Consider the following 23,830-nt stretch of genomic DNA (forward strand, 5'->3'; position numbering starts at 1 on the left):
GCAGAGTTGGGAATAGATCCCATATATCTCTGCTCTCAGTCCTAGGCCTTAACCACAAGGCCATTCTTCTTCCATTTCCAAATTATCTTGTCATATATGTTTTTAAATCTGAACATATAGCACAATCAAGTTTGCTCACCTTAAATTTGCTTTAAAGCTTTATTTTTTTTAAATGTCCTTCTGATCCACAAAAAAATGTATAACTTATCAACCGAGCAAAATAGTTTAAATGTCAATTGCTCTAAGTTTTTCACTACTAACAAACCAATTTGTTTATAATTGGATGTAATCACTCTAAATTAAAAATTATTATTTATTTGCATTATCATGGGAGCCTTCATCATGGACCGGGACCCTATCGAGTTTAGGCGTTGTACAAATCCGAATTCTTGTACAATGCAGTGCCTTGTTTGATCACTAGAGTCGAACAGAATGTGAGGGTTAGTGCAACATGTACGTTTGCCCAGGAACCAGAACAAAGCTTCTGTGTCTAATTTTAAACCTACCAGCCTTTAACAACGTTTCTTTGACAAAAATATGGTGAAGGAAAAATTAGCAGGAGTTAAATATTTAACTCAGGGCTGGATTGGAAGTCACAAGCAATTTAGGCACCCTTTAGAGTGGCCCAAGGTTTTGAACATCACAAGTCAAAGCTAATAATAATTAGCTAATAATAATTCAATGATTTATAGTTTTTTGTGCACATAATATAGCATTTGTGCATTGTTTTAGTCTAGCATTCTGGCTTTGAACTCTGTATAAAATCAATAAAAACATTAACTTCCTAAATTAACTTTGTATTTATGCTTCCTTTTTTTTCCCCATTTCCCCATTATTTTTTCTCTTCCTCCTGTTCATCTTGGTTTCTCTTCCTCCATCTGTTTTAGGTGGGTTCCTTCAGTCTATCTTTTTTACAAATTTCCCTCCCTTTCCTTCATGCTGCAGAAAAGGACCTAGGGGTTACAGTGGACGAGAAGCTGGATATGAGTCAACAGTGTGCCCTTGTTGCCAAGAAGGCTAACTGCATTTTGGGCTGTATAAGTAGGGGCATTGCCAGCAGATTGAGGGACGTGATCCTTCCCCTCTATTCAACATTGGTGAGGCCTCATCTGGAGTATTGTGTCCAGTTTTGGGCCCCACACTACAATGAGGATGTGGCAAAATTGGGAAGAGTCCAGTGGAGGGCAACAAAAACGATTAGGGGGCTGGAGCACATGACTTATGAGGAGACGCTGAGGGAACTGGGATTGTTTAGTCTGCAGAAGAGAAGATCGAGGGGGGATTTGATAGCTGCTTTCAACTACCTGAAAGGTAGTTTTACCTGAAAGGGGGTTCCAAAGAGGATGGATCTACACTGTTCTCAGTGGTAGCAGATGACAGAACAAGAAGCAATGGTCTCAAGTTGCAGTGGGGGAGGTTTAGGTTGGATATTAGGAAAAACTTTTTCACTAGGAGCATGGTGAAACACTGGAATGGGTAACCTAGGGAGGTGGTAGAATCTCCTTCCTTAGAGGTTTTTAAGGTCAGGCTTGACAAAGCCCTGGGTGGGATGATTTAGTTGGGGATTGGTCCTGCTTTGAGCAGAGGGTTGGACTAGAATGACCTCTTGAGGTCCCTTCCAACCCTGATATTCTATGATTTATACTTTTCCTCTTTCTTTTCAAGTGTTTACTATCTCCTTCCTCATGCTCACTTTAAATTCTTCCCTTCTTTCACTTCTCTACTCTCCATTCTGTCTTTTCTGTCCCCCTGTATTATCTTAGTTGCTTCCTCCCTGCACAGTGTTCAGTTGATCTCCTCTTGCTCACCCCCATGCATCACACAGTTCAATTAAATAAGATTTTATTCACATGACAAGCTGTACCAGTGTTGCCAAAATTAGAGACAGACACCTTATGCATATAAATACCTGCTTCTCACATGCAGAGCTGCTAGTAGCTAGTGGTAATTCACACGTCTCCTAGTAACTAGCCCCTAACTTTGGTGTGGGTAGGTAATTATCCTGCAAAATTATCTGATGTTCAAATTGACAACCAAGTGTACGACTTGTAGGTGGCTGTTACAACACTTAAGAATACATTGGGACCTGTTGATATCCCTGGTAGCCTCTTTTCATCACAGACTAGACCCCTTAACAGTAGCCAAAGAAGAAAGACTACAACAGCTGCAGGGGAACCAGGAGTGGAAATTCCTTTTTAAAAACTCTTTTTGGCTCAGCACCACACTTTCCCCATAAGTATGATGTCACTTGTTTCCACTGTTCTTCTTTGGTAACATCACTTACTGCCCCAGAAAAGCCAAGGATCCTTAATTTATTACAAGGATTTATTATAAAATCCTGGGTTAAATGATTAAACCAGTCACATGACCATATGAGGGGGCTTAGAGCTATTACATAGCGCTACCCTTAATTCAAGATAGATGCCTCATCGCAACTGGATAAGATTATAGGTTACCATTGCTAAATCAATAGACGAAAAATCTCAGATAAGGATTTTAGAGGGCATATGATAATCCCACTATGCCTTTTACTGTCCTCATTCTTTCAGTTTAAGCATAACGTCAACATTTAAAGACTAAATCACTGTAGGTAAATTGGAGCATGCCTCTGCAGCATAACAGTTGCTATCTGAGAATTTTTTAGAGCAGCTAAATATAGATGTATTTTTTCTATTTATAAAGTATTAAATAATAATACTTTGTTTTTTGGCTGTTCTAAGATGAGGAAACGGTTGAGTGTGGTAGGTACATTTTTTCTTCTTAGATTTAACTTTTCATTCTTCAGCTGTGTTTTCAGCTCATTTAATGATTTCCTTTCCTATTTTTTTCCTTTGTGCTTCTCAGAGGAAATTGAAGGTATATGTACAAAAGTTTCCCTGCATAGCCCAGTAATTTTATTTAGAGAACATGTGTTTAGAATAAAATTGAATGTAAGTTCAACGTTTGTAATTGATGTTATATGTACAAAATTTCCCATTCCCTCTACAACATCAAATATATTGAATTAGACCATCTTATATTGAGAAAACAGTTTTGGATATCACTCAAACTAGTCTTAGATGTTTCATATAGTGGTCAGGGTTTTATCTTTATTTGAATATTGGGAAATATAGATATTTACAAAAAAGAGCAACAGTGCCATAAAATAATCTTGGCAGAACTTGCTAAGTGGGATGGAGTGGAGGAAGGTTAATTATATGACCCTAAAAGATCTTACTTTTCCATTCCTGTGTCGTGGCAAAATACAGTAGCTCATTAACTGTTTACAAACAGAGTATAATTAGTGTTGAAGAATGTATTGCTTTGAAACACGGTAATAAGTTAATTCATGTAACATATCCCTTATTTTTCCTCAGTATATAGCCTAGGTTGCAGTAATAGTCACAGCATATGTTAAAGCAGTAGCAGCTGATCTCTTTTAGTTTTAGTTTACTTGAAAGGGCTTCTGTTTATAAAGGCATTAGAAATTGTAGCTCATATTTTTTGATCAAAAGGCCTTTAGCATGTAAAAATATACATTATAGCTATTTTATATCAAATTGAAAGGGCATGTTTTTGATCAAAAACCTTTCTGTCTAATCCACTGAGCCAAAATTATAAGCTAAAATCTGATAATATATAGTTTACCAAAGAGCTTGATTTACATGAAGTATTTTTTTGCCTTTTTAAGTGGCATCATATTTTCCTATTTTCTTTATGTGATAAAGTATAAATAATGTAAAGTTAGAAATCTTTTTAAAATATTTGATTGTAGTCATGAAAAAGGCACTGCATGAAAAGATAAAAAGATCGAAGTGTGCATGTTGCAAAATTCCAGAATTCCTCCAGCTAAAATATAAAACAATCAAAGTTGTTTTATGTTTTTAAGCAATGGCATATTAAAGTTTTTTTTATGCTATGCTTTGTATGGTTGTCATTTTAAGTAACTCTTCTTTTGCATTTGTGGCTGGGCTTCTAACTATTCTGCTTTATTTCTTGGCTTTTGTTCTGTATGCTTTTACACTTCGTCCAGAAGATGCTGAATGTGCTGGTTACAACAGTGGAACATATATAGGTGAGCAATTGGTTATGAAAGACAATTTCTTCCTTTCTTTCAGGTTCTTTTTCTTGTAACTGCTATGTCACTTTGTTTTTCTGGTAATTTGCATCAAAGTTTCCTCACAGTGACAGCGCATGATAAGAGCATGAATTCTGAAATCAAAAACGGCTCACTGGATTTGACACAAAGGAATTACTTATTTACTGTGACATGTTTTTACTATTCTTGACATTCAGGAGCTGTTAAAATACTGTCTTGATTTTCAGCTTAAATACCTGTCTCAAGTTTGGGGCGAAACTAAAGTGACTTAAATATATTAAAGTAAGTGAGAAATACGTTTATTTTAAAATCCCTACCTACAGTATCATGAAGGTTAGTGAAAATTTAGACCGAAATGTTTTAGGTTTGATCCACATTTATTTTACCTTTTATTTCTTTATATCAGTTTGCAAAGTCATTTTAGGTGGGATTGGGAGAGGGTGAAAGCAAATATGCATGTGTCTTTTTCTACACACTCGAAAATAAAATAAATCACAGCAGCATCCAGGATTTAAGCTTGACTGTAAAATAAAGCAGTGCTCAACATATTAGTGGAGAAGAAAACACCATTGGTAAAGACAACAGTTATGGCGGCAGGATTCAAAATTATAAACAAAAGGTAAATTTAAAAGAATGTCCTGAGAGGAGTGTTTTGCCCTTTTAAACAGTTTTACATGATTTTGTCATTACAGTGGCCTGTGGCCTCTTTCTGCCACTCCTCTGGTGCAAATTGAGCTTAAAGTGGCCAGAAATAGCCAACAGATAATTTCCCCCAGTGCTCAGGAGCTCTGTGCTTGGAGAAAACTGGCTGATGTGGATTTTGCACCAGTCCACCCTTCCCCCATCTCCACTGATCCCTCACAGTAAGGAGAAAAAATGGGGAAGTACATGGCCGAGAGCTCTGCTACATCCAAACCTACCTTGGTTTAAGAACACTGACAGAGTTTATGCCATTTATATAAGCTAGAGCTGCTCTTCAGCAACCATAACTTGCTCCCTATGACCAGCTCCTCATTGTAAGGCAAAGCTTGGGCAAGGTGGAGAATCCAGTCCAGTGAGTTCAGTGACCTTGCAAATAGATTTCACAAGCACATGCCAATGAGTGCTACAGGCATCTACAGCATGTGCTGAGACAATGATTTTAAAGCCCTGTGTATCTAATGGAAGAAGAACACACAAACTATTCAATGCAACGTACCCGTGACCTCTTGCCAACAGTCTGAGGACTGTATAACTAATTTCCTCATGTATTTTCAGAAAGGTTTGTTAATTGGTAGTGTTCTTCTCCCCAGTTAGTGTGGTGAAACATGAAACATTTTACGTCTATGAATAAATCAGATGAAGTGTATTAACCCTTAAAGTGCGGTTATATAGAAGACTGAGTAGCAATTGGAAAAAGAATTTGGGGAATAATTCTAAATGTACCATCTCTTGATGACTTTCATATTAAATTTGCTTCTTTTTAAAATCAAATGATGACTCCTCTTATTGTCTGTGCTGCAAACTTAGCATGGGTTCTGAAAACGAGGCAGTGGCGTTTCTGTATTTACATCTTAGCAAGCAATTGCTTTATTTCATGAAGGGTAAAGTTGTATAGAATCTACCTCAACCACAAAATCATAGAAATGTAGGATCTTGAGACGTCACCTGGTCCACCACCACACTTCCGGCTGAGACACCAACAAACATACTTAGGACAGATGTTTGTCTAACCTCTTCTTAAAAACCTCCAATGAAGGGGTTCCACAACCTCCTTTAGTAACCTGTTCCAGAACTTATCTACCCTTAGAGTTAGAAAGTTTTGCCTAATATCCAACCTATATCTTCCTAACTGCAGATAAATCCCATTATTGCTTATCCTACCTCCAGTGGCTATGGAGAACAGTTGATCACTATCCTCTTTATAACAGCCCTTAATATATTTGAAGACTGTTATCAGGTCCCCCTCAATCATATTTTCTCAAGACTAAACATGCCCAGTTTTTTTAACCTTTCCTCAAAGGTCATGTTATCTGATCTTTTTGTCATTTTTCTTAGATCTCCCCTGGACTCCAGTTTGTCCACATCTTTCTTAAACTGTGGCACCCAAAACTGAACACAGTACTCCAGCCAAAGCCTCACCAGTCCAGAGTAGAGCAGAATAATCACCTTCCCATGTGTCACATACAACACTCCTGTTAATACACTCCAGAATATTTGCCTTTGTCGCAACAGCCTTCCATTATTAGCTGATATTCAATTTGTGATCTGCTATAACCACCAGATCCTTTTCTGCATACCATGGTGGTATTGCCCTTGCAATGAAACTTTGTTTTTGTCAGCAAAGTTAGCAGATATGCCTAGTCAAATAGAGAGCTAATTTGCCGAGTTAGAAGGTATCACATGTATGTATCTTGTGACTTTAAGTGAACTTTAAAGCTGTCTCCCTATACTCTTATTTTTCCACTTTTTAAAAATTTATGTTCTTTCCATATCATTTTTGCTTTCACATTTATTCAATTACTTCCCCCTCACCCTTTTCCTTATCTCCCCGTTCTTTCCCTCATCTTTTTTCCCCTCTCTATTCCTGTTCCCACTCAGACACATATCTTTCTTTCTCTAGATTCCCAACTTCCTCCACTGAAACTTGCTGGACATAAGGCTTTTGGTGAGCAGGATCTGCAGCTCAGATTCTGGGTTGGATTTTGTGCAACCATGTTACAAGACATGGAAATGTTGAGATGTCACTTTCAAACTCAGAGGCAACTTATAATACATTTGGGGTGCATAGTCCCACACCTTCATTATAAAAGATGCAGTGGATCCAGAGGACATGTAAAAGGATTGCGCTTTGGACAGCCATAGAATAGATACTATTTACAATGACATATATATACACTAAATTTGACAGCATCAGATCAGGATTAAACAAAGGCTGTGAATGGCTAGCCAACTACAAAAGCAGTTTCTCCTCCCTTGGTGTTCACACCTCAACTGCTAGAAGAAGGCCTAATCCTCCCTCATTGAACTAACCTCATTATCTCTAGCCTGATTCTTGCTTGCATATTTATAGCTGCCTGTGGAAATTTACACTATATGCATCCGACGAAGTGGGTATTCACCCACGAAAGTTCATGCTCCAATACGTTTGTTAGTCTATAAGGTGCCACAGAACTCTTTGCCGCTTTTACAGATCCAGACTAATACGGCTACCCCTCTGAGATACACACACACACACACACACACACACACACACACACACACACACACACACACACACACACACACACACACACACACACACACACACACACACACACACAGACAGTTTATTTTTTTCCTGAGGAAAGGCGTTAACACTCTCATGAACTTGTGTACAATGAAGTTTTCATCTGTCTTCAAGTCACTCTAACTAGAAAAATGCATCAGTATAGTAAGAATATAGAATAGTATCTTAACACATGTTCTTAAAATCATTGCATCCCTACATATCTTGTAAGTGCACTCTTAACTGTTAAAAAAAACCAACCAGTAGCTTATATTGAAATAAACATGCTTCATTACATGAATAAAAAGCACAACAGTGAAACAAAATTGTTAGATTTGATAGACATATAAACATAACAATTGAATAAACATCAAGTACTCATTTGTTAGTGTGGCACACAATGAATCTTTGTATAAATCAATACATATTTTGAAGCATCAAAGTGACATTACACTAATGCTATGCATTTAATAGATTTCCATTACTATACTGAATGAAAATCCTAGTTATGTACATGAGTAATTTTTGCTCTTTTTACTATTCATTTGTTGTCACCTTTTCCACACACTTTAGCACTCTCGTTTATTTCCATTAGACTTTATGATCTGTCAGTGTTTCCCTTATAAACTATAGGAAATCAGAGTTTATAATTCAGTGAGATGTAACTTTATGTACAGTCTGTCTCAGAGCAAACTTTTTTGCCCCATAATCTGATTGGGGAGGAGAAAAATGGGAAAGGTTCAAGGTTTTTTAAATAGTTTTTAAGGAAATTTTTAAATTTAACTGTCAAGAAACCTACAAATCTGAAACTTTTAAGCCTCTAAAGGAAAAATATATATTAAAATTCACTGATGTGCAGTTTAATGCCTATTTTGTGAGAATAAAAACATCAGTGTTTTTAAATACAATATTTTGATGACTGTGTAGACCCAGCATTCAGGATACACGTTCTACAACCATAATATCAAGTGAGTTGCAATGTCTAGGCACATTTGGGTGATTTTAAGGCTTCACTTCCAGTTTAACTTTACATTTTCTGTCATTTATGAATTTACTTCTGGAGCCATAATGCAGTCTTTTGTGAGTGAAGAAAATTCAATGGTCAATGAGGTGTTATTGGTGAAAGCGAATAATTGCTCCCATAATCTAAATTGTACATATAAAAAGATTAGAAAAATACTGTTTCATTGACTATTACTGTTTTATTGCTGTTTGTGATCATCAGTAAGGCTTTTTGTCACAGAGGTCATGGAAGTCATGGAATCTGTGACTTCCAAAGACCTCTGTGACTTCAGCCCCAGCAGCGGGGAGCTGGGAGATACCCCCGCCTGAGACAATGGGGCCCCCAAGCTCAGAGTTGTCGTGAGTAGCAGGGGGACCCCCGCAGCTCCCTGCTGCTGCCACAAAGACAAGGGGATCCCCACAACTCCCTGGTTGCTGCCACAGAGGCAAGAGTATCTCTGCAGCTACTGGCTGCCACAGAGGCGGGGAGATTCCCACAGCTCCCAGCCGCCGTGAGGGAGAGTACAAGAGGACAGGGGGAATGTCTGCAGCTCCGAGCTGCTGGTAGAGGAGGACCCTGGACCTCTTCTGGGAGTTCCCAGTCACCCCACAGCTGCCCAACCCTTTCCCATTTTATCGTGGATATTTTTAGTAAAAGTCAGGGACAGGTCACGGGCTTGCCCGTGACCTGTTAGTGACTTTTACTCCATGACCTGTCGGTGACTTTTACTAAAAATATCCATGACAAAATCTTAGCCTTAATCATTCCAAATAATTGTTAATAAGATTCCAGAAAGTGGTTATATAGGTAGGATATATGGTGTCTTTTTGCACATATTAAGGTCTTCCCAACTCTGCTTTTATACTAGATAAGTTTGTGTGGCCTCTTGTATCTTTTTAGAACTCTACACTTGCACACATCTTAGTTTGTTAAGCGGGAAATTATGTAAACTATCTAGCTTGCATTGAAAGGGAATATTCTTTAGAAGTGAATAATTTTGTAGGCGAAGAGATTACTTTTCTCCCAAGAACTTTCAGCAGTTAACGTAGCTAGGAAATATATGCATGTAGGTTTACATGTGGGAAACAAAATGTCTGTACAATTTTGGTGCATGACAGGTTTCATTTCTAAAGTCCTCCCACTTTATTCTAATTAGCGTATGAAGGATTTTGAAACGTCTATTAAAGGAATGAGAAAAAACAAACCTGACATATAATACAAATTGCTAATTGGACTCCAGTGGATTGTTGTCTGCTTACTTAAGGATTCTTGTGCTACAAAGGCTTTTAAACTCAAAAAGACACTGTGAATATTATACATTTTCTGTGGCCTCAGGTTACTGCTAATTTTAACTTTCCTTCCCAAAATGAGTGTTATAACCTTGATGTTAATTTGCTGAAGAATCCTGAAGTCAGACTATACTATTGTATATTTCTGAAGTTAATTATTTCCTAAGAATAAGTAAGGAGAATTGTAGAGGTTTTTTGTCTTTTCAAAACACTTAATTCTATCTACATTAAAATAATCTTTATGAACAGTCAATAAATATAGATTAATATCATCTGTTTACTGTTCTCAATTTTGATTGAAAAATCCAGACAGATCTGAGTTTTTATTAGCCCTGTCTAAATGTGAAAACTGGGAATTGGTCCAGAAACAAACGAAGTTAGAAATGTGCTATCTGTTTGTGCAGATTAATTGGAAACAACAGAACTACTACATATGGGAGTGTTCCAAATATCCTGGAAAGAAATTTCAAGTAATAGTGCAAAAGTTATGTTTTACCAAATGTGCATAACCTTCATTAGGCCAAAAACATTTTCTCTATATATCTTGTATACAAATAAACTGTATGTACAAGTTGCATATGTAAGCTGAATAGAATGAATATTAGATCTAAATTCAGCAAAGTGCTTAAGTGTATGCTTATAGTGAAGCACGTACTTAAATGCTCTGCTGAACAGTGATAGACGTAAGCGCGTGTGAGAGCTTTATTGAATCGTGTGGCCTTAGTTTGTTGTAGGTGAACTTGCAACATTTAGGCTTGGAAAAATTATAATGTTTATTAGTATTCGAATTTCTCTGATATTAAGGGATGCACTTTTCACTTGCACATTGTGCATTTGGAATTACATGCACAGACCATTTAAATCAGTTTCTCTCAATGTTTTTTACTGCTGACCCCTTTCACATAGCAAGCCTCTGAGTTCAACCCCCATTATAAATTAAAAACACTTTTAAATATATTTAACACCATTATAAATGATGGAGGCAAAGCGGGGTTGGGGTGGAGATTGACAGCTCGTAACCCCCCATGTAATAACCTCGTGACCCCCTGAGGGGTCCCGACCCCCACTTTGAGAACCCCTTTGAGAATCCATTTGATTTAAATGGACCTCAGCCACCAGTCTTCCTTCCTTTATTTTCTAGAATTATATTAAATTTAAAGGGGAGTAAATTTTTTGTGTGTGCTATATTAGCAGCATTCTTTTTAAAGGGCTTTAAATAGAAGACAGCGTTTGTTTATACATTGTCTGGTTTGGGTATGAATTTCACTATGGGGTTTTTGTGTGTCCCTGTTGAGAAATCTGTGGCTGTTGCCTTGAAGTTGGGGTTCCAAAGAGATATTACTACTTATATGTAGTATTAGATTTTTGAAGAAGTACTTTTGTTATCTTCACCTCGTAAGTACAAGCTGCTTTTTCTTTTGCATTGGTGTAGGATCTTAATCACTTTTATTAGTCTTAGTTTCTGATTTTGTCTCTGGTTTGAGAACTGTTATGAGGTTTAGAGGCATTTGTGAACTATATATACATTTGTTCTTCATATTTTTCTCATGGCAGCTGTTCTTCATTTCATGAAACCTGTTACATTCCAGAAGTGGTTTATAGATTAGCTTATTCAGTAGGCTTCTTGTCCAGTACTTGAAATCAATGAACATGTACAAAGTTGTTATACCTAATGTTGAGAATTTTATGTTCCTTTGATGATTGGATTTTTTTCACTTTACAGTATGCATAGTTGGCAGATAAGTTAAACTTCTGCTGATGTCTGTAGACTATAGATAGATAGATATCTTTTTCTTTCTTTCCTTTTGATAGAGTTTATATTTAAATGTGTTAAGAAGTTAAAAGAAATATTATTTTTACAGTGTATATCAATAATGTTTCTTTAATTTTCTGTAGTTCTTTGCATTGTTTTATGATCATTTGTAAGTTCTAATACATAAAATTTCAATAGTCATTTGTTAAAACTTTTGTATTTGAAAATATTTTAAATGTGGGATCTTTTGTTGCTCTTTCATAATACTACTTATGATTTGCAGATGTAATGCTGTTATAATAAGAGGTAACCTATTAATGTGCTCTCAGCAGCCCAATGTGTCTCTTACTCCTGATTGTCAGAGAGAAGTGTAAATATTTGTAAACATAGACAGTAATACATAGTTGCACTCATTTTGATGTTTTATTGTGATATAGTTACTGTCTTCTTAAGTATGTAATATACAATATTGTTCTCTTATTAGACAAAATTTCAAGAGTAGCTAATGCTTTTGGTAATGAAGACTTTTTTCCTACATGATATTTCAGCTCTTGACTTTTGGCTGGCAAATCTTCCTCGGCAAAGCAAAACAGAGAACTGGCTTCAAAGTGCTCTTGAAAAGAGAGATTTGAAAAGACTTGCAGTTCTCATCTTTTTCAGAGTCAGAAAGTCATCTTTTTGTACTGCATACATATCTTTAAATAGTTAAATGGTTCTAAAAATAAAAACACTAAGGTGTTTTTAAAAAAAATTACTTTAAGGCTCTTAAATCTCAATCAGCTTGTAAGTTTGCCAGCTTCCCCTTTTGAAGAAGACATTTTTACTGTATCCTACTGTATTTCAGTCACCTGTCCTAAGGTATCTAGATGAACATATTGCCTACTAAATGCAATCATAGTTGACTAGTAGTAATTTACTAATGATACCCCATAAAACTGCTTCTGAAGGTTATTAAAAAGTCAATATGCATATGTGGGGAGTGTAATGGGAGACATGGGGGAGAAAATACCATGTTTCCAGAAATTCACCAGCAACACGATAAAAATAATTTATATGGCTTTATTGAGAGCATCCCTCCTTTTTCTCTCCTGCACATTTCCCTTCAGAGTGGGTTGATTTAAATCAGAGTGGTTTTAATAATCTGTTTTAATCATGATTTAAACCAGCAAGTAGCAAACCTTGATTTAAATAATCAATTTTAATCTTATGTATTTGTATTTTTTAGTTACTTTCCTAATGAAAGGTTGATTCTCATTAGATGGTAACCATTAAAATGCTGATTTGCAACTAACTAGCCTTTACTCTAAATTTGGTACTTTTTTGTTAACCAGGATAAATATGTCAGTACACACAATCACGTAGCTTAACATACATTTATTCATAATATTAATTTTTACACCTTTTATTATGTTACAAAAATGGTGAATTATGCTTTTGTTTATGAGATGATTAATTGTGTACTCCTGATTTGTGTCAACCTGCTTTTGGATGAAAATTGGAATTCAGTTAGTAAGGCACAAAAATTAAAATTGCTTTTTTATTAGTTAAATGAAACTACCTTAAATGTGCTGGATACAGATGAAAAAAGTAAGTTTAGCAAAACATGTTTTGCATTTAAAACTGACAAGTTTATTAAAGAAAGGAAGTATGATCTGTAGATAGTGAATTGAACATGGACTCCATGTTCTTCAAAATTTTAGTCCTAGTAGATGTGATCATATCACACCTCATGTTTATTCATAGATTACAAGATTAATAGATTTTTCAATTTCCAATCAGTTTCTCAATTTTGAATTAATTAGTCATTGAATTGAAATTGCTAAATAAATTAAAATGAAGAAAATAATCTCTCTGCACCTGCAGAAAAAAAATAATAAGGTGATAAATAATGGTCAACATGGATTTGTCAAGAACAAATTATGTCAAACCAACCTAATATCCTTTTTGACAGGGTAATAAGCCTTGTGGATGGGGGGAAGCCGTAGATACAATATATCCTAACTTCAATAAGGCTTTTGATAGTGTCTCACATGACCTTCTCATAAGCAAGCTAGGAAAATATAGCTTAGACAAACCTACTATGAGGTGGGTACACAACTGGTTGGAAAACCATATTCAGACTAGTTATCAGTGGTTCACAGTCAAGCTAGAAGGGTATATCTAGTGGAATTCTGCAGGGATATGCCCTGGGTCTGGGTCTGTTCAATATCTTCAGAAATAATTTGGAGAATGGCATAGAAAGTACACTTATAAAGTTTGCAGATGATACCAACCTGGGAGGGGTTGCAAGCACTTCGATGGACAGGATTAGAATTCAAGATGATCTTGACAAACTGGAGAAATGGTCTGAAATAAATAGGATGAAATTCAATAAGGACAAATGCAAAATACTACACTTAGGAAGGAAAAGGCAATTACACAAATATTAAATGGGAAATGACTGTCTAGTAAGGAGCACTGCAGAAAAAGATCTGGAGGTTATAGTGGATCACAAACTAAATATGAATCAACAATACAATACTGCTGCAAAAAAAGCAAACATCATTCTGGGGTGTATTAGCAGGAGTGTTTTAAGCAAGGCACGAGAAGTATTTTTTCCACTCTATTTAGCAATGATAAGGTTTCAACAGAAGTATTGTGTCCAGTTCTGGGCACCATACTTTGGGAAAGATGTGAACAAATAAAGGAGAAGAGCAACAAAAATGATTAAATATCAAGAAAACATAAACCTATAAGGAAATATTGAAAAAAATAGGTTTATTTATTCTGGAGAAAGGCTGACTGTTATCATGGTCCCCTTCAATGTTCAAGTATGTACAATGTTATAATAATGAGGGTCATAAATTGTTCTCCTTATCCACTGAGGACAGAACAAGAAGTAATGATCTTAAACTGCAGCAAGGGAGATTTAGGTTAGACATTAGGAAAAGCTTCCAAATTGTCAGGGTAGTTAAACATTGGAACAAATTACCTAGGAAGATTGTGGCATCTCTGTCATTGGAGGTTTTTAAGAACAGATTAAATAAATACCTGTCAAAGATGGTCTCTAGATAATACTTAGTCCTGCCTCAGTGCAGGGAACTGGACTAGATGACCTGTCGAGGTTTTTTCCAGTTCTGTATTTCTATGATTCTGTATACTGCTTGAATGTTATTTTTTATTTAAATGATTTTAATAGATTAAAGTAAGTTTAGGCCTTAATATAGGTTGTCTTAATTTTAAATTCAAATAGATTTATTAAAAAAAAGTTAAACAAAAGAATTTAATTTAATTTAAATCTATTTTTAATTTTTTTAAACAATTTTTTTATCCATGCTGCTTTTCTTGTTTTCAAAAGATGCATAAGGTAACCTTTACTATGTTTATATACAGTACTACTAGGAGGTGACCCTTTGCAAATCAACTTAAGAAATAAAATTCATACAGATGAGCTAAAGGTGACAAGGCAATCCATCTGTGGTTAGTATTTAAAGTTCTACAGTTATACAGGGCCATTACTAGCATATTACAGAGAAGTCTGTCTTTGTAACAATTTACATAAGCTTATCCCTGATTCTTGTAGAAATAATTTAAAATACCTATATAGGCTTTTCTGTAGTGTTCACCATCAGAATATCATCATGAATTTCCCTTTTCAGCATCCCTAAGAGGTATGGAAGTATTCATATTCTTATTTCACAGGTGGAGAAATCTGTAGCAGAGTTGAGAATGGAACTCAAATCCCCTGTTTCCCACTGCAGTGTCTTAAAGGATGACGTAAAATGGGGGAAACTGGCATAAAGAAGCTATTAAAGGATTTTTTTTTCTTTTTACTTGATTTTTACATTAGAAATTCAGATTTTTTTCTGTCCTGGAGGACTAAGATGGTGGGAGATTTGATGATATCCCAAAAGTTGAGTATGATGTCTGAACAAGTAAAGGGGGCAGGATTTTAATCAGATTGTGCAAAACTTTTATAACATATTCAATTTCTAATGAATATTTTTGATAAAGGATATCTTTGTTAAAGATTCAACACCCCAGCCTTTCAGTTGGGGCATAAGAACTTATAATAGATATGCTGTGAGACATCTAGCAGATCCTCCAGAAAAAACAGGGAAAACCAGAGGTATGATAGTCCCAATATTTTGAAGGTAAAGAACAAATGGGGGATGGGGAGAGGTGAGAATTTATTTAATTTTGCATGTTGTCAGGTTTTCATTATTAGAACAAAAAGGGAAGCTTAAAAAAACAACCACCATAATCTTAAATTTTTCAAATGTTTTGCGGGTCACCTTTAAGCACAAAACCATCCATCTTCTATAGATCTAGGCACTGTGTTTTGTGGCAAAATTTATATACTAGCAAGCTTTTAGTATAGTGAGAAGAATTCATTTCTGTTTGTGTGAAAAGATAGTACTGGAGAATTTTTAGGTATTTTGAAAGTAGCTTTGGTGTGCTTAGGTTTTTAGTTTACAGCTCAGGAAAATAGTTAACTTTGTTCCTTTTCTGTGTCTTTAACATTATTTTGAGAGTTTGCATTAAAGTCATTGAGTGCAGTTACTAGGTCTGTGACATTAAATCAACAAAATATCAGTGTGCCATGATTGACTTCACTTTAGAACTGAACCAGTAACCAGACACATTACTGTGTACCAAGTTGTATTACATTACCAATGCAATAGCAGTGCTTTTACAATAGAAATCTTTTAAAACTAAAATAACTTTTCTAAAGAATTCTTTGCATTTACTATATTGTTATATGAATGCATAATGGAATAGAAAAAATAGTTAGAAAAGAGCTAGTAACTTAGCCTGCTTGCTTCTTACTCTTACCAAATTTAAACTCTGGTATTTTTATTGTGTATTTGATCCTCCCCTGTCTTCCTCTAGCATGGGCAAAAAAATTAGATCTATTTCTGCTAGTTTTTGGTTTTTATATCCTCTTCTCATTAACATTCACTGTAATAATGTGATCTCAATTTTTTTTAATGAGCTGGGTGACACCATTTGTATCTTCAGAGAGGCTCTATACTTACCTCTCTGTTTCTCTGTCAGGTGTGGGAGGGGAAGCGGGGAGAGAACAGCACAAACACTACTGGGTATAGCACTTTAACTCAACGAGGCAGCTTGAGGATTAAGCCCATGGTCCTGATACTGAAAATATTTTTGTCAAATGGGCTTACTCATGGAAAATAGTGAGCACATACCTCGTCTCTGCAGGGTCATGGCCCAAGTGTGATAATATTTGCAGGAGGCACCCTTAAATTGGCAACTATTAATATTAGAGATTAAGTAGTAATATGGTTACTTCTCATATGCCTGTAAATAAGTACTTTTAAAAACTTATTAAAATATACTGCTGAAATTAAAGTGGTCACCGGAAGTTTAGACAGGCTAAAAAAGAGAGCCTTCTGTTGTACTTTTAGTATTGAGTATTTGGTGTGAGGTTAAATATTAAAGTTCATAATTAATAGTTGAGTTGTGAAGAAATTTTATAACTGGCACTTCATTTGAATCAACCATTAGTTTGAGTACTTAGGATCTTTTTTTTAAAGTATAGGTGTTGGGATTTTTTTTCAGTCATTTTGCTAAATATTTTGTGTATGTGTTGGTAATTTCTCTAGTACAGCCAAATAATGAAATTAGGATGGCAGTGTGGCCATACTGTCCCTAAAACCTCAGAAGATACAGTACGACTGTACAAATCTATTTAAAAGAATTAATCTTAATGAGAAATTTATAAAGTAATGATAAAAGGTGGAATAATTAGCTTTCGTTCTCAGGTTTAGTGGAGGCAGGCTGCACCTATGATACTGTCATGTTATTCTACTGTTGATGCTCATGGAGATGTACCAATTTAAAAATCTTTAAAAACCACATGAAACTTCCATCAGCTGCAGTTAAGCACTATAGGCACAACACTATACATAAAATGTTAGGCCAATTTTAGGCCAGTTAGGATTGCAAAAATATGAATTATAAATGAAAGTATGTTTAATAGGAAATGTCATCTTAACTTAGCAAATTTTACTATACAGTATGTGTGAAATGGAGCTGCAGTACCCATATTTGATTGTATATTTGATTTTAACAATTTGGAGGTAATTTACCTTTTCGTCTGGGAATCTCTTCTGGCCCATAAGGACCTGGTTTCTCAAAAATTGCATCTGAAATTTCATGCCTACTTTCTGTGTGCAGCTAATGTGATTGCTCATGGAAATAGACCGTTTGGGGTTTCTTAATAAGTCATTGTCCCCTCCCCACCTTTCCCTGCCTGGAAGTGAAACTTTTCTTGACTTTTCAGATATTAAATTGCATAGTTTAAAAAAAAAATTATTGTTGCAGCTGGTTTTAGGAGAAGCTTTCGTCTTAGCAGAAAAGATAGAAAGACAAATAAATCCATGTATGAATGTAAGAAGAGTGATCAGTATGATACAGCAGATGTCCCAACATATGAAGAAGTTGCACCATATCGACGACAGCCTAATGAGAAATACAGGCTTGTAGTTTTGGTTGGTAAGTTATTTCTTTAATTTCTAAATCAGGAATCTAGAGTAAATATTAGTGCAATAATCTTACAGAAGTTTACAATTTAACTTTTCTAGCTCTCAAACTGAAATTTTTTATGATCTAGAATATTATGTTGCTGTGTTTGCTCATAATTTCTCATCTTTTTTTGGTTCTTTGAGTTTTGGAAAACTACAGGTGAAGAGCTATTTGTGCATCAGATAGTATGAGAAATATTGTCAACCCGCTAATCAAAATATACAGATAAGCTGTAATGTGACCTTGTTGTTGTTTAAAATTGTTGTTGTTTAAAATTGTGCTAAAGTCCCAAAACTAAATCTTATTTTGGTGCAATGAAGACTCCTTATGTGGCTGTAACTTTACCAACAGAATATAACTTGCAAAGAAATTTCCTGAACATCTAGTTCTTTGTGTGAAGAACTGGACTCCAACAAGGAATGCCTCTCTGCTCAATGTAAGGGGCCCTATCACTGTCTTACCACTCATATCCCATGTCCCACTTGCTCCCTGTCTAGGCTTAGGATAAACTATGACCACAACATGCCCTATTACCACAGAGTTCTCCTGCTATAGAGAACATCAGTTAAGTGTCTTGGCCATTCATCCCCAGTATGCTGAACAAGGCTTTCGCTAGACTATTGGTCAGAAATATGTCCAAATCTGTCTCAGACAAATGAACCACAGTGTCCAGAAAAAATTCTGGCCACCCAAGTGCAATTAGGTTTCAGCATTCCACTGGAATGCTGGATCCTCTGTATCTCCCACGGCTGTAAACTTGTCCTTCTGGAAATGAGAAGAAACAATTTCATTGTCAGTGTCTGGGATATTGTTAAGTGTGTTAACATAAATACCTGTACTAGTTGCCTGGTCCTTGGGGATTTGCTAGGCTGCCTATTGGTAAGCTGTCAGACTAGAATAGGACCCATTTGTTTCAGAAGTTCTCTTTTCCATATTGGACCTTCTGATCACAAGAAAGAGAGATTATTCACTTGTTCCAAAAATGGTTCCCAGATAACTGTATTTCACTTCTGATAAACAAGTAATAACATTTGATCGTCTGGCACCTGAAATTGTTGCTGCCAAGTGCACACTATTCACAGGTTAGGGCAGTGACTTGACTTGTGAAATTCAGATAACTGATCAGTTATTGCAACTGTTGCAGGGCTAACTTTTATATCTCGTGGGCCGATTGAACTAGTGAATTGGATTTCTTGACCAGAGAGCGAGACATGCTGGCCTCTGTGTTCAGTTCAGTACCGAAGAGTTGCACAGCCTTTTTGCTAGTGCCTGAAATGCTGTGAAGATGTGCTTTTGCCCCCCCCCCAAAAAAAGGTAATGAGTAGACAAGTCTCCCATATCACTTTCTATTCCAAAAAGGGTCTGATTCTCACAAATGGCAAACTTTATGTAGAGCAGCAGTCTTATAAAAAAATATTTCTGGAAAGAAAAGTCCAAAGATTCAAAAACAGCCAGGAGAATGAAAGGACGCAGAGCGCTGACTTGATGTTGCATTTTGCCAAAAAGGCCCACTTCCTGAAGGCCCTAACTGTAATGACAGTGGAATCAAAGGAATGGCAGTCTGAGTGTAAGCCAGGATCAATATAATCACTGACAGCCCAGCATACAAGCACTACTGAACCTGCCAGTGTTCACCAGGGGCCTTCTTCCTAATCAACCCCGAAGAGAATGTACACCTAGGATCATCTTTACCCAGGAAAATAATGCAATCAGGACTTGTCCATATTTAAAATTTATTGCATTCACCAATCATTCAGAAATGTGTTGAGATCTTCAAACCTCAAATTGTTATAACGTACATCTTCAAATGTAAAAATGTGCTGTTAGATTATTTTTCTATTTTGTAAAAACCCCAAGGTTCTGAGGATTTTAGCCTCAACTCTCAGAAAGATTTGATTTGCATAGAGGACAAAACTTTGCAGAACACTTGTGTCTACAATATAAAGGATTGGGCAGTACTCAGCAAAGAGCCCAATCCTGAAAATCTCACTCATGGGATTAGTTCCACTGATGTCAGATGGTGTTTTTATATTTCTTTATAGAATAATACACTCGCTGAATGTTTCCATGTGAAGTTATGGGACTACTCAGTTGAATAATGGTTGCAATAACAGACCTATATATTATAGCTATCCTGATTTTGATAAAGTATTTTTTGGATTTACATAACCCTCTGACTATGGCAAACAAAGTACATTGAGTTTTGGATATATTTGCAAAAATATAAAAATGCAGAACTACAAACATTCAGCAGAATTATTTAATATTTTTTGCCATGGTTCTGGAAAAGTCCTTCTCCGAACATAATGTAAAAGTAAAAACTTAATTGTATTTTTGCCATTTAGCCATTTTGTTCAGTGGCAGTTCCAGTTAAATTCCTTACCTTACATGGAAGTCTGAGGTTTTTTAATCAGGTTTTTTATTCTCTGTGAAGAGAGAGCAATTTGTGCATCAGGTGAAAAGGTTATTTAGCTTTAAAGCTCTGATCCTGTAACTGTTTGTTTCACAAACTGTTTAAGTCTCATGTGCTTCTATATGGGTATTGTACTTCTTGCATGGTACAGTGCAGGTATTTTAATACTCCGATCAAACAGATAAGGATATCATAGTCACTGCTGCCATTATCACAACATATGTGTTTATAATCCTTGCTGTCTGGTCACTGCTGATTATAATCCATGGATGATCCTATGGCTCCAGGCCTCGTAAGGGTCAGATCAGAGTACTCCGGCACTTGTCCCAAGGCACTCGTCATGCCTGCGGGAATGTGGTCGTGTTGGGAGAGGAACAAGACAGAAGAAAGACACGCATGAGGTTGTGGGGGAAGGTTTGAGTGTGGGAAAAACAGATGAAAACCTTATGGAGCGCATGGTGACCATAATACAATAGCATTCAACATCCCTGTGGTGGGAAGAACATCTCAACTGCCCAACTGTGGCCTTTAATTTCAAAAGGGGGAACTATACAAAAATGAGGGGGTTAGTTAGACAAAAGTTAAAAGGTACAGTGACTAAAGTGAAATCCCTGCAAGTTGCGTGGGCCCTTTTTAAAGACACCATAATAGAGGCCCAACTTCAATGTATACCCCAAATTAAGAAAAACAGTAAAAGAACTAAAAAAGAGCCACCGTGGCTTAACAACCATGTAAAAGAAGCAGTGAGAGATAAAAAGACTTCCTTTAAAAAGTGGAAGTCAAATCCCAGTGAGGCAAATAGAAAGGAGCACAAACACTGCCAACTTAAGTGCAAGAGTGTAATAAGAAAAGCCAAAGAGGAGTTTGAAGAACGGCTAGCCAAAAACTCCAAAGGTAATAACAAAATGTTTTTTAAGTACATCAGAAGCAGGAAGCCTGCTAAACAACCAGTGGGGCCCCTTGACGATGAAAATACAAAAGGAGCGCTTAAAGATGATAAAGTCATTGCGGAGAAACTAAATGGATTCTTTGCTTCAGTCTTCACGGCTGAGGATGTTAGGGAGATTCCCAAACCTGAGCTGGCTTTTGTAGGTGACAAATCTGAGGAACTATCACAGATTGAAGTGTCACTAGAGGAGGTTTTGGAATTAATTGATAAACTCAACATTAACAAGTCACCGGGACCAGATGGCATTCACCCAAGAGTTCTGAAAGAACTCAAATGTGAAGTTGCGGAACTATTAACCAAGGTTTGTAACCTGTCCTTTAAATCGGCTTCGGTACCCAATGACTGGAAGTTAGCTAATGTAACGCCAATATTTAAAAAGGGCTCTAGGGGTGATCCTGGCAATTACAGACCGGTAAGTCTAACGTCGGTACCTGGCAAATTAGTTGAAACAATAGTAAAGAATAAAATTGTCAGACACATAGAAAAACATAAACTCTTGAGCAATAGTCAACATGGTTTCTGTAAAGGGAAATCGTGTCTTACTAATCTATTAGAGTTCTTTGAAGGGTCAACAAACATGTGGACAAGGGTGATCCGGTGGACATAGTGTACTTAGATTTCCAGAAAGCCTTTGACAAGGTCCCTCACCAAAGGCTCTTACGTAAATTAAGCTGTCATGGGATAAAAGGAAAGGTCCTTTCATGGATTGAGAACAGGTTAAAGGACAGGGAACAAAGGGTAGGAATTAATGGTAAATTCTCAGAATGGAGAGGGGTAACTAGTGGTGTTCCCCAAGGGTCAGTCCTAGGACCAATCCTATTCAATTTATTCATAAATGATCTGGAGAAAGGGGTAAACAGTGAGGTGGCCAAGTTTGCAGATGATACTAAACTACTCAAGATAGTTAAGACCAAAGCAGATTGTGAAGAACTTCAAAAAGATCTCACAAAACTAAGTGATTGGACAACAAAATGGCAAATGAAATTTAATGTGGATAAATGTAAAGTAATGCACATTGGAAAAAATAACCCCAACTATACATACAACATGATGGGGGCTAATTTAGCTACAATGAGTCAGGAAAAAGATCTTGGAGTTATCGTGGATAGTTCTCTGAAGATGTCCACGTAGTGTGCAGAGGCGGTCAAAAAAGCAAACAGGATGTTAGGAATCATTAAAAAGGGGATAGAGAATAAGACTGAGAATATATTATTGCCCTTATATAAATCCATGGTACGCCCACATCTCGAATACTGTGTACAGATGTGGTCTCCTCACCTCAAAAAAGATATTCTAGCACTAGAAAAGGTTCAGAAAAGAGCAACTAAAATGATTAGGGGTTTAGAGAGGGTCCCATATGAGGAAAGATTAAAGAGGCTAGGACTCTTCAGTTTGGAAAAGAGGAGACTAAGGGGGGACATGATAGAGGTATATAAAATCATGAGTGATGTTGAGAAAGTGGGTAAGGAAAAATTATTTACTTATTCCCATAATACAAGAACTAGGGGTCACCCAATGAAATTAATAGGCAGCAGGTTTAAAACAAATAAAAGGAAGTTCTTCTTCACGCAGCGCACAGTCAACTTGTGGAACTCCTTACCTGAGGAGGTTGTGAAGGCTAGGACTATAACAATGTTTAAAAGGGGACTGGATAAATTCATGGTGGCTAAGTCCATAAATGGCTATTAGCCAGGATGGGTAAGAATGGTGTCCCTAGCCTCTGTTCGTCAGAGGATGGAGATGGATGGCAGGAGAGAGATCACTTGATCATTGCCTGTTAGGTTCACTCCCTCAGGGGCACCTGGCATTGGCCACTGTCGGTAGACAGATACTGGGCTAGATGGACCTTTGGTCTGACCCAGTACGGCCTTTCTTATGTTCTTATGGGTTCACGTGGGCCTCTTATAATCTGGGGAAAAGATTAGCAGCTTGGAGGAGCATTTTAGTTGGGTACTTTGAAACTCCCCTACAGAGTTGTAATGTATCTCAGTCCAGACCTAATTCAGTTCCAACCTTTTCTTGTACTGAAAATTTCATTAATACCAAATTGTTCAGTTTTTGTACTGTGGTTAAATGCGTCCTAGTGACTAAGATGAGACCCAGCAGCTTTGTGATTTGGAGTAACATTTTAACCCGGGTCTCCCAATTTACATTAATCTTGATCCCTCAATGTCACTTTACAGTATAGATTGAATAGCTCAATTTCAGAGAAAAGGTACCAATGAATACAGACAGTTGTATTTAAATTATGTCCAAGGCTGCAACTTAAATAAAATATCACCTAAATGCAACATATTATGGCAGTAGTCGAAGGGGGTTGAAGAAACAGTAGCAGCCCCAAACATTCACTGGCCTTTTTCCCACTTTAATTTATTCTTGTTAATTGTAAACATGCAAATAAGTAGATAGATACTATAGAGAAGAAATAAGACATGGTCCATGCCTTGATGAGAAGACTGACTAAGTATAGTGTTGCAAGTAAAAGCAAACAGGAGCGGTTTGGAAAAGGGAGGATAAAAGAAACAAGAACACATTATGTAATTGAGTGGGTTTGTTAATGCTATGTACCG

The 23,830-nt window shown here is 36.4% G+C and overlaps 1 protein-coding gene across 10 annotated transcripts in view; it reads left to right on the forward strand.

Annotated features, from left to right (window-relative positions):
• Positions 1-23,830, forward strand: part of MPP7 (membrane palmitoylated protein 7) — a 300,103-nt gene that overhangs the window by 235,389 nt on the left and 40,884 nt on the right. For 8 of the 10 annotated variants that reach the window (XR_005593934.1, XM_039523987.1, XM_039523983.1 and 5 more), the window contains 2 exons: positions 4,016-4,054; positions 17,698-17,868. The exons of 1 other annotated variant lie outside the window; for it this stretch is intronic. Coding sequence is in view for 8 of the 9 variants with exons in the window: in XM_039523987.1 (XP_039379921.1) it covers positions 4,016-4,054; positions 17,698-17,868 (210 nt within the window). In the remaining variant the exon portion in view is untranslated. The remainder of the gene's footprint in view (positions 1-4,015; positions 4,055-17,697; positions 17,869-23,830) is intronic. One more of the 10 variants, XM_039523988.1, reaches the window with a different exon arrangement.

The sequence above is a fragment of the Mauremys reevesii genome, linkage group 2 (genome assembly GCF_016161935.1).
Source record: "Mauremys reevesii isolate NIE-2019 linkage group 2, ASM1616193v1, whole genome shotgun sequence".
Lineage (NCBI taxonomy): Eukaryota > Metazoa > Chordata > Testudines > Geoemydidae > Mauremys > Mauremys reevesii.